The sequence below is a fragment of the Mastomys coucha genome, unplaced genomic scaffold (genome assembly GCF_008632895.1).
Source record: "Mastomys coucha isolate ucsf_1 unplaced genomic scaffold, UCSF_Mcou_1 pScaffold6, whole genome shotgun sequence".
NCBI classification, from domain to species: Eukaryota; Metazoa; Chordata; class Mammalia; order Rodentia; family Muridae; genus Mastomys; species Mastomys coucha.
Genome location: NW_022196912.1, coordinates 128,347,766 through 128,365,137, shown reverse-complemented (window position 1 = coordinate 128,365,137; position 17,372 = coordinate 128,347,766). Strand labels below are relative to the sequence as shown.

General features: G+C 40.0%; 1 pseudogene and 1 gene segment (V, D, J or C); both read left to right on the top strand.

Moving 5' to 3' along the window:
- The first annotated feature begins 2,568 nt into the window (after positions 1–2,568).
- LOC116081125 lies at positions 2,569–3,112 on the top strand. The segment is given in 2 exon segments: positions 2,569–2,638; positions 2,712–3,112. Coding segments are annotated over 2 exon segments (447 nt in total).
- A 12,925-nt stretch (positions 3,113–16,037) lies between these two features.
- LOC116081124 lies at positions 16,038–16,492 on the top strand (annotated as a pseudogene).
- The last annotated feature ends 880 nt before the right edge of the window (positions 16,493–17,372 follow it).

Genomic DNA, 17,372 nt, shown 5'->3' with positions numbered 1-17,372 from the left:
ATGATAAAGAATATGAGCAAGGGGGAAAACTCCTTCATTGTTGCTGGGTGTATGAAATTGTACTGGCACTATAAAAATCAATATGACAGCTTCTCAGAAAATTAGGAATTGACTTATTTTGAGACCCAGGGATAAACAGTCTTGGGCATACTCTAAAAGGACACTTCATCCTACTACAAGATCAATTGTTTAACTATATTTAATGCAGGTTTATTTGTAATAGCCACAAACTAGAAAAAATCCATGTGTCCCTCAATCAAAGAATGTATAAAGTGTTTTATATTTACATGGTTGAGTTTACACAGCTTTAAAAATAAATAACTTTGTGAATTTTTCATGCAAATGGATAAATCTAGGAAACATCATCTAGAGTGAGGTAACCCAGAATCAAGAAGACAAACATGATATATTTTCACTTATAAGTGGTTATTAGCTGTAATGTAAAAGATAATCATGTTACAGTGCACGGATCCAGAGAGGGTGAGTAACAAAGAGGGCATAAGTGGGGATACATGAATCTCCCTGAGAAAGGGAAATAGGATAAATATTGCTTGTTGTGATGGGAATAGGACAGATCACTTTTGGGGAGGATGGAAAGAAAAAGTACTTGGAAAGACAACTGGAATTATGAGGCATTTCCAGGGCAATGCAGATACCTAGTGAAAGGGAAACTTTCAGGAATCTGCAACGTTGATCCTAGCTAAACTTCCTCATAATTGGCGATATGGAGCCTGAACAGCTTGTTCTGTGTAACCAGACAAGATTTCCAGTGTAGGGATTGGGACACCAACCCAGCCACAAAACCTCTGTCCTATAATTTTTCATATCTGCCAGATTTATTAGAATGGGGCAGAAATTATAGAGGTGGCCAGGAAATGACTGGTACATCCACTGATTCATTCCACAAGAGAGATATAACCCCTGAGATTGCATGGAAGGCTAAGATCCGGGAGATGGATAGCTCACAGACCTGGGATAGTACCATATATATGTGACTGTCAAAACAAAAACCAAACCAAACCAACAAACAAAAAACAAACAACAAACAAAATAAAACAAAACAACAGCAAAACAATTAAATGTTTTCTAATGATATTTGGCTATACTTGTACACAATAACCTAGCATAATCATCGCCTAAGAGGTTTCATCCAATAACTGATAGAAACAGATTCAGAGACCCACAGCCAAACACTATGTGGAGTTTGGGAAATCCTGCAGAAGATGGGGAGGAAAAACTGTAGAAGCTAAAGAGATCAAGAACATCCCAAGAAAAGTACAGACTCAACTAACTTGGGCTCATAGTGGCTCATAGAGACTGACCTGACAGCTAGGGAGCCTGCATGGGTCTTATCTAGGTCCTCTGCATACATATTATGGTTGTATAGCTTGATCTCCTTGTGAAACTTCTAACAGTGGGATCAGGATCTGTCTCTGACTCTTTTGCCTGCTTTTGGGACCCTTTTTCTTCTATTGGTTTGCCTTGGTCTAATCTTGATATGAGGGGAGGTGCTTAGTTTTATTGTAAATTGATATACACATTTAGTTAGTATCTCTGAGAGGCTTACTTTCCTCTAAAGGGAAGTGGAGGAGAAGTGGATTGTTGGGGGAGATGAGTTGAGGGAGGACTTGGAAAACATGAAGACAAAATTGTGTTATGTTATATAATATGAGAGAATAAAATTCTCAAAGAATTAGTAAAATTATATTTAATAAAATATAAAAAGGAGATCACTACTGTTACCATTACTGAATAAAATGTAATGGGAAGCAAATAGCTGTTTGGAAGCCTAGAATACCCTGGCAGATTGGCAGACTTTAGGGCATAGAGGAATCCAGAAGTTAGGTTTGATGTACTTTGCAGTGTAAAGTCAAGGACACACGCATGAACAACAATCACTGAACTAGTGTGAATATTGGTGATCTATTTCTAGAAGCAGGGGTCAATTTTGAAGCCTGTGTCATAGGAATATAAGAAGAACATGGGTTACACACAGTGGTACAAATGTGTAATGTCTAGAATTAAGTCTCTAACTCAAGGTTAGTCCTGCCTTTGGGTGTTGGTAACAATAATCACATGAAAGTAATGGAAATCCATTTTTAGCAGTGGGCACACAAACATCAGAAAAAAAGAAGTCCTGTTCCTCCATAAAGCCTACAGAGTAAAATCTCATCTCCTGGACTTGGCAAAGTCTCCCTTGTGAGCAGACCATGCCTTAATTGGCTTTTCATCCATTTCTTGATGAGTCAAATCTGCAAATTCCTTCATATTGCTGTACTGAGTTTTTATCTTCCATTTTATCACCCAGAGTAAATTGCTATGTGGAGATAGGGATAAAGCAAACTGGAAACTTTGTCTTGGCTCTCATTTAAATTCTCACACTAGCTTTGCAACTCCAGGTAAAGTATTCTCCAGTCTCATCATTTGAAATGCTTGCAAAAAGATGTTATAATATTTATCACATGCGATGATCTAAGAATTACTCTTCTTCATGAATATGTAAATTAGGGTTTGTGGTTGTAAATACAGACTACCCACACATCTACAGCACCACATTAGTAACCTCTAGTCCCTGTGAACAGAGGTTCTAACATGGACTGGATCTGGATAATGTTCTGTCTGCTGGCAGCAGCTACAGGTAAGTGGGTCCCTAGTCTGATTGGTAGAGACAGGATGAAGTGAAATATCTTCACATTTGTTTTTTCTCAAAGGTATCCACTCCCAGGTTCACCTGCAACAGTCTGGTTCTGAGCTAAGGAGTCCTGGATCTTCAGTAAAGCTCTCATGCAAGGATTTTGATTCAGATGTCTTCCCAATTGCTTATATGAGTTGGGTGAGGCAGAAGCCTGGGCATGGGTTTGAATGGATTGGAGACATACTCCCAAATATTGGTAGAACAATCTACGGAGAGAAGTTTGAGGAGAGAGCCACACTGGATGCAGACACAATTTCCAACACAGCCTACTTGGAGCTCAGCAGTCTGACATCTGAAGACTCTGCTGTCTATTACTGTGCAAGGCACAGTGTAAAATCTCATATCTGGAATATGTCAAAAACTCTGAAGGAGCCGGAAGCTATTTTGGGTCTGATATTACCACAAAGAATAACCTAGCAGTTGCTCAAAGCCTGTGGTTAAATATTGAAGAAGAGAGCAACTGGAGTAAGAATTCAGTCTATTTGCATAAAGGGTTTTAACTACTCAGCCTGCATGTAAAAATCAGAGAGTAGTTAGTTTTAAGTTACTAATTTTGATCCACATATTCTTATGATGATGTCAATGTGAGCACGTCTACCATATTTGTATCAATATCTTTAACAAAAGTGTTTGATCACATATTGTATCAATTTCTAGTTCCTAGGAAGTGATTAGTATTACTGTCAAATTACTTTACTATTAACAAAATGAATTCATCAACCCAGCATGTAATTCATGAGATCTGAGGGTTAGGTTCTGTGACCAACCATGATCACTGTTTCCACATTCATAGTCTTACCCAGTCCTAATTTCCTTCCTTGTAATCACATCCTATTGCAGGAAAGTTGTGGGACCATGAAAGGTAGCATGGTCCCTGGTTGAGCTAAGGCTCAAAGCCCTGGAGGCCTTATAGGGACAGTAGGAGCTTTGCCTGCTCCAGGGCACCAGGCACCTGTCATCAGCCACAGCCTCTTATATATTTGTGACCACCAGTCACATAAGGGCAACACTCCAAGCCCCTCCACATGTAGATGGGGAAAAATGTGACCTTTGGTCATATAGACAGATATAACCATTCAAATGAGGTATGTAAAGGTCTGGAGGGTTTAATCAGTAACCTTTCCTTCCCAGACAGTCACCCCTGCAAAAGGTATTTAATCTCAGGCCCACCCTGAGAAGTGGGGTACGGTTTTACACATCCACTTTCTGCCTTGAAAATAAATGCCTTAAAACGATGCACTGCCTCTTTTTATCAGGATCCACTGTGGTGAGTCACAGAGATGGCCTTCACCTACAGAACCACTATCTAATCTCCAGTAGAAGGCTTTTCTGTGCTCCCAGACATGACCACCACCAAGCTCAAGAAATGTCTGCTGCCTTTGAGCTAAGGGCTACCCCTGTGACTAGCTGGAGCTCCCACTTTCCCTCCCTCCTCCAGCCCCTGGCCTTGGGCTTGATCCAGCCTGCCCTGCCCCCATTCCATTTTCAGATCTTCTGAGACTCCCAGCAGTGGCTGGATGTCTGAGACCCTGAGAACCAGACAGCTGTGGCCTCCTCACATGCCCAGGAAACCACAAACCAGCTCTGGCTGTCCCGTGCCTCACACTGTGCTTCACCACCTCCCTGGAGCAGTGTCCCAGTGCTTCACTACAACCCACACCTGCCTGGCTGGCAACATAGGGTAAGCACCATCAAGCTTCCTGCTTCCTGCTTCCCACCTCCCTGAGTGGCCATGCCCTGTGACAGAGCAGCCGTGGGACCCACAACCCTAGAGAGAGAGAACCTTAGTGACACAAGACCAACTTGTACTGTTTTGGAATACATGGTTGTTACACTCATCAGTGATTTTCTGAAGACTGTTCAGTTTGAATAAATATGCAAGCAACAGTAAGTACAGAAACATATAGTACCTAGGATCTCCATGGTTTGGCACTGAAAATCATAGCTGAAAACACTCACTTGTTTTGCATGTTCCTCCAGCTCAGGGTTCCTCTGCATGAGAAATCTTTATACAAAGAACTGATAATTTCTTCATAGTGATTCCTTTTGGTAAGCATAAGTAATCTTCTCAAATTCTAAGTTTGAACCTAGGCAACTGTATACTGAGTTAAAAATAGTACATGAAATGTCAGTGAATTTCCAAAGCACAATCCAGTCGTCCTCTAGATGCAAGGCAGGAACTGATCTCCATAAAGCAGAACTTTGAACTTCCTCATTTGGAACTGGATAGATTCTACGAACACAGTGAGGGGCAGTATTTAGTATGGTTGTTAGACTGTAACTGGAGGACTAATCAGATAGCTGTTATAGAATTCTACTGGAAGGGCCCCAAATTTCATACTACGTGCAAGAGAACTCAGGCTTCTGAGCTGATGGTGAGGGGCATGCCATTATCAGTGGAAATGCTCATTTTACAAGGATTCATATATACCTTACTATGGTCTACCTTCTGTGATGACACCAGTCTTAACAAGAATGCTTATTCCCTTTAATTTCAGAACATAGTTCACTTTCATTACAGAAATATCTGGCTACTTCTTTGTATGCTTATATTTTTAAAGATCTACTTTTAATAAAATGCTTCAACACTCCTTCTATCCCACCATGCAAAGATGGAGCGGGGAGAGATGGTATATAGGACAAGGGAATGTGGGCAATTTTAGAAGTAGTTTTGGAGCAATTCCAATCTCCTTTTGTCAGGATATCAGCAGGGCAATAGTGTTAGGATGCCAAACATGAATCAGCAGCAATGGCACTGTCTAGCAGAAACCATCAGGAGCTTCTGGAACCATCCAGGAACCTAGGAGAAGTGCTCTGCAATGCCTCTCTCAACTAAGCAAAGATCACCGAAGTTTCTAGACCAACAAAGACTTGTAAAGCTAGCTAGCTAGGCAGGTGTCACTGTCCACTGACTCATTTTTATACTTTCCAAACATGTGTCCTCCCATGGGTCTTGACTTAGCAAAATACCAGATGTGTCTGCATCACCTGACATATCCAGAAATTTCCACTTAACACACCCCTTTTGGTTTAAAAATTGTCTTTTTCCTAATACTAACAATCCACATACAGAAAGTAATTATGAAAACAATAAAACTGGAACTTTTATTAAATAGCTTATGAACAACATAGTCTATAAAACCAACATTAAATTTCTATAAGATGCAATAATTCAAACAAACGAAACTTAAATTTCTATTAATATACAATAAAAACAAAACAATCTTAAATTTTTATTGGTATACAATAAAACAAAACAACCTTAAATTTCTATTAAAATACAATAGTTTCAATAAAACAACCTTAAATACCTATCAATATACAATAATTTTAACCAACCAATCTAGATGATAATAACCATAGCACAACATCCAACACCATCCATCAGAACTTAAGGGATTGGGACAATGGTCTTCTTATATTTGCTTCATGTTGAATTAGAGCAAAGAATTCCAGTTTGTGGCCCTAGGAAAGCATATGGTTAATATGAAAACCAAACCAAAACAAAACAAAAAAGCATCAGTTTTAAGGTTCATTTGACTCTTTTTATAACTGCTTGTACTGTGGGATTGTGTGGTATACCAGTAACATGTTTTATGTTGCAATATATAAAGAATTGTTTCATTTTATTGGATGTATATGCAGGAGCATTATCAGTTTTAGTTTATGCAAGTATCTGCAAAATAATTGTCATTATTTGCAATAAGGGTTTAATAATACAATCAGCCTCTTCAGAACTTAAAGCAATGTTCCATTGAAACTCGAAGTACATGTTAATGATATGGTGAATTGTGGGTCTGAATTCTGCCCTTCCATTGGGGTCTAGAACACTCAGCTAGGGAGGCAAAACACAGAGAGTGCTTGACTGTGTTGATCCTGCATTACAGCTGTTGTGTGCTGGGATTTAGGGAAGCACCACTAACTCTCTCAGGGTGTGGGAGAAATCCCAGTCTAAGATGTGGGCAGGCTGAAGTTGAGGTTCTCTCAGGAAGAAGAAATTCTCCTTATTGGCTAGGCTTAATAGTGCAGGAATGTGATATGATGTCTGTAGGGAGAGAATATAAATAAATGTTCCAGTTTACACAGTTCTAGACCTTGAAGTCTGCAACATCAGCCTGACTGCTATGTAGTTACCAATTGCTTTCCAATTGGATTAGCCATATGTTCACTAGGAAAGGCCTCACACCAGGTAAACATATTCAAAAGCCCACAGCTACAGACAACATAGGATCTTGTAGACCCTAGTTTTATTTTTAATGGTTAAACCATCAACATTTTACTTTTACACCCTATAGATTAGGCCTGCTCTTGGTCTAGAACACAGAAACGTCTAGTCTGTGTGTGTGCATGTGCACGTGTGTGTGTGTGTGTGTGTGTGTGTGTGTGTGTGCAAAGATTAAAGTAGAACTCCATAACTTGTCAAAGTACTGACAGTGAGTGTATGAGTGGTCTTCCATTGAGGAAGGCTCACATCAAAAATTAAGGTTCACCACAAAAGAGGGCTTGGAAAGAATGTAAGATCCAGAATATGGGGTGGATATTCATGAAACGTTATCCCATGAATTTACATGGCCATTGAACACATGTCACAGCAGCTGACCAAGACCTGAACAAATCAAGGCAGTCAGAGTTACGGTATGAGAGCCTGTGAAACAGCTGCGCAGCTGAATGTGTCAACTTGTCAGCTTAGAAATTTCATTTTGATTTCTTGGAGCTACTTTTTAGAAATGATTTGTGTGGGGCTCCAGCCATAGGGAAGTAAAGGAATGAGAGAGACTCACACCCCTCCAGAGCTCAGTGAGACTGCCACTGGACCCCACAGAACTACAGCGGAATGGGTGTCAGGCCTCAGAGGCCACAGAGCCCCACTCCTGAGGTTGGGGAGGTGCAGTCTTGGCTCTGACTCTCGGGCACCACAGACCACTGGGTAGCATGGAAGAGGAGGTTTGGAGGCCTCTAGGCTCCTCAGAGTCCAGGGATGACAGGTTCTTTCTCTCAGACATTCCAAACTGCTGCATGTTGCAGAAGACCTAAGAACAGACCCTTGGGCAAACTCTAGTTGAGGAGGATGGCAAAAGGAGGGTAGGGGGAGATCTCTGGCAAATTACTGAGGATGGTGTGGGGAGAGTCTGGCTAGCTCAGGCAGCTAGCTCAAACGAGGTGCTTGGTTTGTCTGATGGCCTTGGTTGGAGTACAGGGAGGCTTCCTGTAGGGAGGTTAGATTCTCGGCTCATTAGAGGAAAACCTGCTCCATTACTCTAAAACAGCAGGTCCCGATGAAAAGAGGTGGTTTTAAGGTGTTTATTGTAGAAACGCAAAGAGAGGGAGAACATTAAAGAAGCAGAGGGCAGACATGGCCACGTGGAGAGAAGGGGTACGGGAGTGGTTAAAAGGAAGGAGAGGTGAGAGTTAAGAGAAAAGAAAGAGCAAGAACTTAAGAGAAAGAGGAGGGGCCAAACAGCCCCTTTTATAGTGGGCTGGGCTACCTTGCTGTTGCCAGGTTACTGAGGGGCAAGGCATACCTTGCTGTAGCAAAGGTAAATATGGGGGTGGAGTCCAGCTAGAATACCAGGAGCTTGTAGCATTGCCTACATGATTAATAGCCACAGGATTATGGAGTTGAGGGCTCCTGGTGTCAGGACCCTAATGTCTGGGAGCATATCTTAAGGTTCAATCTCTTATAGAATTTTCTACTGGGTCTCTGGTATAAAAGCCTCACTCAACCAGAACACAGACTGCCTTTCAGTGTCCAACAAATTTCGTATATTACCTTCTATGATTCTGACATGAATTTGGTGCATTTCTTGCCAGTTCTCATTAGTACACAATGTGTAGCAATGTTTTTAAAAAAATATTACATGATAAGGAGGGACTTCTGAGAGTCAACACCATGCTTTGGGTCTACTGGAATTTGATGATTGATAAGGAAAATGCAATCCCTTTTCTTTTGGATGGTTTCTAGGTATTCCTATGTATTAGAATGACATGTATATTTATATAGACAGCACTGTTTGGACTCATTGTGTCTTTAGTTAATGAAACAAACCTTGTTAGGAAATTAGGAGAGAGACTTATCAGAAGGTTCCAAGAAGAGGCAGAGAGATAGATTGCTGGTGTGAGTGAAAACTTTTACAAACATCTTTGCAATTAATGTGGCAGTTTCTCAGTAAACTGGGAATAGTTCTACCCCAGGTATATATCTCCTAGGCTTATACTCAAATATGCTCTGTATCTCACAAGGACACTTGCTCAGCTATGTTCATAGCAGTTTAATTTATAATACCCAGAAATTGAAAAGAAACTACATGATCCTCAACTGAACACATTGTCTCCACATCTCCACAGTAGAATACTACTCTGCTATTAAAAACAAAGGCTTCATGAAATTTGCAGGCAAACAGATAGAACATGAGAATATTGTTGTGAGCTAGGTAATAGAGCCAGAAAGAAACATATGAACTTACTGGTAAGTGGACATTAGCCATTAAGTACAAGATAACAGTACTATAATACACAGAGTCAAAGAAAGTGGTAATAAGGAATTCCCAAAGAAGGATGAACAGATCTTATTCAGAAGTAAAAACATAATATTTATTGGAGGTTGGTGGAGAGAGGAAACTGGGAAGGAGAGACGGTGAGGGGAGGATGAGAAATGGTGATCAGGTGTGGGGAGAGGTTTGTGGGAGAGAGCTGTGAGAATGGAAATTGCATTCTGTGAGGTATCTATGGTGACCAGGTGGAGGCCTGAGACTAGAGAGGATACTGGTAGTCTAAGGGGTGAGTTGTTTACAAGTCTTTCCATTAAGAGTAATGAATAAACATTCCTTATCTATTTTCTAGCTCCACAATTTCATTATATGGTTAAGTCAATATATTTTTTTTGGATATTTTCTTTATTTACATGGTATACGATATCTCCTTTCCAAGTTTCCCCTCCAAAAAAACCAAAAAAAAAAAAAAAAAAAAAAAAAAAAAACCAAAAACCAAAAACCAACAAGAACAAGCCCCTGTACCCTCCTCCATCCCCCTGCTTGCCATCACCCTCTCTGCTTACTAGCCCTGGCATTCCCCTACACTGGGGCATAGAACCTTCACAGGGCCAAGGGCCTCTACCCCCATTGATGACCGACTTGGCCTTCCTCTGCTATGCATATGTTGCTGGAGCAATTAGTCCCACCATGTTTACTCTTTGGTTGGTGGTTTAGTCCCTGGGAGCTCTGAGGGTACTAGGTAGTTCATATTGTTGTTTGTCCTAAGGGGACTTCCTAAGCCCTTCAGCTCCTTGGGTCCATTCTCTAGCTCCTTCAATGGGGACCTGTACTCAGTCAAATGGATGGCTGTGAGCCTCTACTTCTGTATTAGTCAGGTACTGTCAGAGCCTCTCAGGAGATAGCAATATTAGGCTGGATTGTCCTCCTTCAGTCTCTGCTCCATAGTTAGTCTCTGCAATTACTTCCATGGGTATTTTGTTGCTACTTTTTTTATTAGTAGATGTTTTCTTTATTTACAATATTTCCTTTCCCAGGTTCCACTCCAAAATAAAAATAAAAATAAAATAAAATAAGAAAAAAATAAAATGAAAAAAAAACTAAAACAACCTTCCCCTCTCCCCCTGCTCAGCACTCCACCCTCTCCCAATTCCTGGCCTTGGCATTCCTCTACACTGGGGCATAGAACCTGCACAGGGCCAAGGTCCTCTTTTCCCATTGATGACTGACTTGGCCATCCTTTGCTATACACATGCTGCTGAAGCCATGAGTCCCTCCATATGTACTCTTTGGTTGGTGGTTTAGTCCCTGGGAGCTCTGAGGGTACTTGGTAGTTCATATTGTTGTTTGTCCTAAGGGGACTTCCTAAGCTCTTCAGCTCCTTGGGTCCATTCTCTAGCTCCTTCATTGGGGACCTGTACTCAGTCAAATGGATGGCTGTGAGCCTCTATTTCTGTATTAGTCAAGTACTGTCAGAGCCTCTCCAGAGACAGCTATAACAGGCTCCTGTCAGCCAGCACTTGCTGATATCCACAATAGTGTCTGGATTTGATGATTGAATATGGGAAGGATTCCCAGGTAGAACAGTCTCTGGATTGTCCTTCCTTCAGTCTCTGCTCCATAGTTTGTCTCTGAAAATCCTTACATGGGTATTTTGTTCCCCCTTTTAAGAAGGAATGAAGTATCCACACTTTGGTCTTTCTTCTTCTTGAGTTTCTTGTGGTTTGTGGATTGTTCTTTGTGTATTCTGATCTTCAAGACTAATATCCACTTATCAGAGAATGTATACCATGTGTGTTATTTTGTGGTTGGGTTACCTCCCTCAGGATGATATTCTCCAGATCCATCCATTTCCCCAAGAATTTCATAAATTCATTGTTTTAAATAGCTGAGTAGTACTCCATTGTGTACATGTACCACATTTTTCATATCCATTCCTCTGCTGAGAGACATCTGGGTTGTTTCCAAATTTCAGGCTATTATAAATAAGGTTGCTAAGAACACAGTGGAGCATGTGTCTTAATTACATGTTGGAGCATCTTCTGGGAATATTCCCAGGAGTGGTATGGCTTGGACTTATGGTAGTACTATGTCTAATTTCCAGAGGAACCACCAAACTGATTTCCAGAGTCGTTGTACCAGCTTGCAATCCCACCAACAATGAAGGAGTGTTCCTCTTTCTCTACAACCTCGCCAGCATCTGCAGTCACCTGAGTTTTTTATCCTAGCCATTCTAATTGGTGTGAGGTGGAATCTCAGTGTTGTTTTGATTTGCATTTCCCTGATGGCTAAGCTTCTCAGTCATTTGGTATTTGTCAGTTGAGAATTCTTTGCTTAGCTCTGTACCTTATTTTTTAATTGGGTTCTTTGTTTCTCTGGAATCTAACTTCTTTTTTTTTTTTTTTTTTTTTTTTTTTTTTTTTTTTTTTTTTTGGTTTTTGAGACAGGGTTTCTCTGTGTAGCCCTGGCTGTCCTGGAACTCACTCTGTAGACCAGGCTGACCTCGAACTCAGAAATCCACCTGCCTCTGCCTCCCAAGTGCTGGGATTAAAGGCGTGCGCCACCACCGCTCGGCTGGAATCTAACTTCTTGAGTTCATTTTATATATTGGATATTAGCCATATATCAGATATAGGATTGGTAAAGATCTTTTTCCATTATGTTGGTTGCCATTTTGTCCTATTGATTGCCTTACAGAAAGACAAAAGATTGCCTTACAGAAGCTTTGAAATTTTATGAAGTCCCACTTATCGATTCTTGATCTTAGAGCATATGCTATTGGTGTTTGATTCAGGAAATTTTCGCCTGTGCCTATGTTCTCGACGCTCCTCCCTACTTTCTTTTCTATTAGTTTGAGTGTATCTGGATTTATGAGGAGGTCCTTGATCCACTTGGACTTGAGCTTTGTACAAGGAGATAAGAATGAATCAATTTGCCTTCTTCTACATGCTAACCAGCAGTTGAGCCAGCACCATTTGTTGAAAATGCTATCTTTTCCCCACTGGATGGTTTTAGCTCCTTTGTCAAATATCAAGTGGCCATAGCTTTATGGGTTCATTTCTGGGTCTTCAATTCTATTCCACTAATCTACCTGCCTGTCACTCTACCAAGACCATGCAGTTTTGTTTGTTTGTTTGTTTGTTTTTTGCCAAATAACCTCTTATTTAAGTATTTTAGACAGGAGAAAATTTTTTTTCAATAACTTCATTTTTAAATTACCTATTTTTCTCTTTGGAGAATCACTTTTTATAATTGAAGAGAGGAACATTCTAAATAAGATGCAGTTTTTAATCACAATTGCTTTGTAGTACAGCTTAAGGTCTGGGATGGTGATTCCACTAGAGGTTCCTTTATTGTTGAGAATAATTTTGGCTATCCTGGGTTTTTTATTAATCCAAATGAATTTGCAAATTGTTCTTTCTAAGTCTGTGAAGAATTGAGTTGAAATTTTGATGGGGATTGCATTGAATCTGTAGATTGCTTTTGGCAAGATGGCCATTTTTACTATATTAATCCTGCCAATCCAAGAACATGGGAGATCTTTCCATCTTCTGAGATCTTCTTCAATTTCCTTCTTCAGAAACTTGAAGTTTTTGTCAAACAGATCTTTTACTTGCTTAATTAGAGTCACACCAAGGTATTTTGTATTATTTCTGACTATTGTAAAGGGTGTTGTTTCCCTAATTTCTTTCTCAGCCTGTTTATGCTTTGTGTAGAAGAAGGCCACTGATTTGCTTGAGTTAACTTTATATCCAGCTACTTTGCTGAAGTTGTTCATCAGGTTCAGGAGCTCTCTGGTGGAATTTTTGGGGTCACTTAAACATACTATTATATCATCAGCAAATAGTGATAATTTGACTTCCTCCTTCCCAATTCATATCCCTTTGATCTCCTTTTGTTGCCTAATTGTTCTGGTTAGGACTTCAAGTACAATATTAAATAGGTAGGGAGAGAGTAGGTAGCCTTGTCTAGTCCCTGATTTTAGTGGAATTGCTTCAAGTTTCTCTTCATTTAGTTTGATGTTGGCTACTGGTTTGCTGTATATTACTTTTGCTATGTGGAGAGCCTGTATTTCCTTAAGAGAGTTATTCATGCTCTTCTTAAATTCCTCTATCACCATCATGACATATGATTTTAGATCCAAATCTTGTTTTCTGCTGTTTTGGGATATCTAGGACTTGCTGTGGTGGGAATACTAGATTCTGATGAAGCCATGTAGTCTTTGTTTATGTTGGTAAGATTCTTGTGTTTGTCTTTCGCTATCTGTTGATCTCTGGTGTTAGATGTTCTTGATGTCTCTGACTGGACCTTGTTCCTCCTGTGGGTCTATAAGCCTGTGTCAGCACTTCTGGTAGATCAGTTCTCCTCAGGTAAGACCTGTGTGCAGTGGCTGTGGACCAGTTGTCCCTCCTGAGTCCCTTGCAGGGAAGGGGCAGAGAGGGCTGTGGATCTGCAGAACCTCCTCCTAGGTGAAGACAGAGATAGAAAGGATCCTGTATGGGCCTTGAATTCCTGATCTTTCCAAGACTTTTATCATGAAGGGATGTTGGATTTTGTCAAATGCTTTCTCAGTATCTAATGAGATGATCACATGGTTTTTTCTTTGAGTTTGTTTATATATTGAATTACAGTGATGGATTTCCATATATTGAACCATCCCTGCATCCCTGGGATGAAGCCTACTTGATCATGATGGGTGATCATTTTGATGTGTTCTTGGATTCGGTTTGCAAGAATTTTATTGAGTATTTTTGCATCGATATTCATAAGGAAAATTGGTCTGATGCTTTCTTTCTTTGTTAGGTCTTTATGTGGTTTAGGTATAAGAGTAATTGGAGCTTCATAGAATGAATTGGGTAGAGCACCCTCTGCTTCTATCTTGTGGAATAGTTTGAAGAGTATTGCTATTAAGTCTGCTTTGAAGGTCTGATAAAGCTCTGTACTAAACCCATCTGGTCCAGGTGAAGACGGAGGTAGAAAGGATTCTGCACTGGTTGTCCTGCAGGTTCTGAGGCCTGTGTCTCCTGGCTGGTCCTGCCTCCCACGTCAATACTTTTATGCTATACGTTTCTTGAAAAAAGCATCTTACCTTGGAATATAAAATAATATATCCACTTCAGTACTTGTTTACTCTTTTATCAAAATAAGTGTTGCATATGTTTATAATTTTCATACTTGTCTTTGTACACTGTACTTATTTCTCCCAGAAAATCTACCCTTCATTTTTTTGCCCTTCATACTTTCCCTTATTTCTACTGGACAATTTCACAAATGTGTCTTCATATGTTTGCATACAATTACATACAATATGGAATATTCAAAAGCTACTAACGAGAGTTTCATTGAATGTCTGTGTTTTTGAGTTTGTCTTAATTAAAACAATTATCTCAAATTGCATCCATTTTCCCCAAAGCACTGTAAATTTCTTATTCCTTTCTGATGTATGTACATCTGATACATATGTATATATATATATATATATATATATATATATATATATATATATATATATATATATATATATATATATACATATGTATATATATATATACAGATATATATACATATATATACAGAGTATGTATAATTATGTGTAAATTACATATATATTTATGTACATTACACATTTTTATTCACATATCCATGTCTTACTGATGAGATACTTTTATGAGACACATATTTATAGTTTTGATTTTCATAATTTATTTGTAGTAGTTGTAGTAGATAGTGCTACAATAATCTATCATGTGTACATATTTCCAAAGTATATTTATTTTTGGTCATTTCAGTGAGTTTTTCAGTATATAACTCTGTTGCATGTAATTTTAAAAAGCAGGCTTGCTCCTTGCCTGGTGTCCCTGCCAGGTGCTGCAGCCCCTCACAACTTAGCTCTGAGATCACGCCACCTCTAGCTCTACTTCCATCCAACCTATTCCTCTGGCTAGCTCTGAAAAGCTTCCCAACAACTGTCCTTTCTGAGAACACCTGGAGTTACTCTTTCTACTAACTGACCACCCTGAGGCTTGCTTTCTCCTCCTACCTGAGTCAGCATGGATGAAAAATATGAGACAGCCTTAATGTTTTAAAACTAGCCAGATGAAACAACAACTGGGTGACGAATATCCTTCCCCATCATCCTTAGTCTTCACAGCTGCCTTCAGAGGCTACAAACTATACGTCCTAGAGACCTACATGTCTGTCCTTCCTATCCAATCTACCCCCTGGTTCAAATTCCCCATCCTCTCTCTGTCTCCTTCTATTCCTGTCCCGCCTGGAAATCACACCTTATCCTTGGCCCAGAGATTGGATTCTGCCACCTTCATTGATCCAATCAAGAAAGAATTAGGTAACTAGATTTTAGTTATCAGCTCTTCCCCCTACATAACCCATTGGAAAAGCAAATATTAATTGCATATATCTGAAAGAAGGCTCTAGATTCTCAACACTTAGCCATTTTGTTTTTAATTTTCCATCACTATCATCATCCTAACAAACACCATCTGTGAATCAATCTGATAACATTGACTCAAAGGAGAGCAACAGTCAAAGGCAAGTGTTCTATTTAGAGCTTAATCCCTGAAGTTATATCCATGGCATCTGCATGGAGCTCAGGGAAAGTATATGGGATGCATTTCCTCAGAGGGAAACAGACCTTGGACCTGAGCATTCTGGTGCCTGACCATTTTGCCTTCTCAGAATTTCCTGTCCAGCTCAGATCCTTATCTAAAAAGTATCCTGGTCATGAACATGCAAATTTCTTGCATCTGGTTATAAATACAGGGATGTTCACACACCCCAATCAACATATAAGGGTCCTCTCCACAGTCCCTGATCACACTGACTCTAACCATGTAATGGAGCTGTATCTTTCTCTTCCTCCTGTCAGTAACTGCAGGTAAGGGGCCTGTAGTTTTCCAAATATGAAGAAGAGAAACGGACTGAGGTGACAATGATTTCCACCCTGCCTTTTCCTCCAGAGGTGTCCACTTACAGGGTCAGCTGCAGCAGTCTGGAGCTGAGCTGGTGAGGCCTGATGCTTCTGTGAAAATGTCCTGCAAAGCTTCCGGCTACACCTTCACTGACATTCGCATGCATTGGGTGAGACAGAGGCTTGAACAGGACCTGGAATGGATTGGATCTATTGATCCAGGACATGGTAATACTGAATACAATCAGAAGTTCAAAGGCAAGACCACATTGACTGCAAAAAAAATCCTCCAGCACAGCCTACATGGAGCTCAGCAGCCTGACATCTGAGGACACTGCAGTCTATTATTGTACAAGACACTGTGTTACAACCACATCTTGATTGTGGCTAAAACCCTGAAGGAACAGGAAGCTGCTCTAGGACTGAGAGGAGAGTAAAGATTAACCTGTAGACTTGCTCAAAAATAATCGTTTGGGGAATCAATCCATTTTTCTGACTCCTCTTCACAGTCCTATAGTGCCTTTGTGGATTTTGAAAAACAACATCTAAGAATAAAGTGATGGATTGTCATTCTTTCAGTCTCTGCTCCACAGTTAGTCTCTGTAACTCCTTCCCTGGGTATTTTGTTTCCCCCTTCTAAGAAGGATTAAAGTATCCACACTTTTGATGTTTCTTCTTGAGTTTCATGTGGTTTCTGGATTGTACTTTGGGTATTCCAAGATTCTGGGCTAATATCCACTTATCAGTGAGTACATACCATGTGTGTTTTTTTGTAATTGGGTTACCTCACTCAAAATAGTATTTTCTAGTTCCATTTATTTCCCTAGGAATTTCATAAATTTAATAGCTGAGTAGTACCCTATTGTATAAATGTACCACATTTTCTGTATCCATTCCTTTGTAGAGGGGCATCTGGGTTCTTTCTAGCTTCTGGATATTATAAATAAGGCTGCTTATGAATATGGAGCATGTTCCCTTATTACATGTTGGAGAGCATCTTCTGAGTATATGCCCAGGAGTGGTATAGCTGGGGCCTCAGGTCCAATTTTCTGAGAAACCACCAAACTGATTTCCAGACTGGTTATACTAGCTTGCAATCCCAGCAGCAGTGAAGGAGTGTTCTTTCTCCACATTATGTGTCCATCCTATATATAATCACCAAACCCAGACACTATTCTGTATGCCACCAAGTGCTTACTGCCAGGAGCCTGATATAGCTATCTCTGAGATGCTCTGCCAGTGCTTGACAAATAACAGAAGT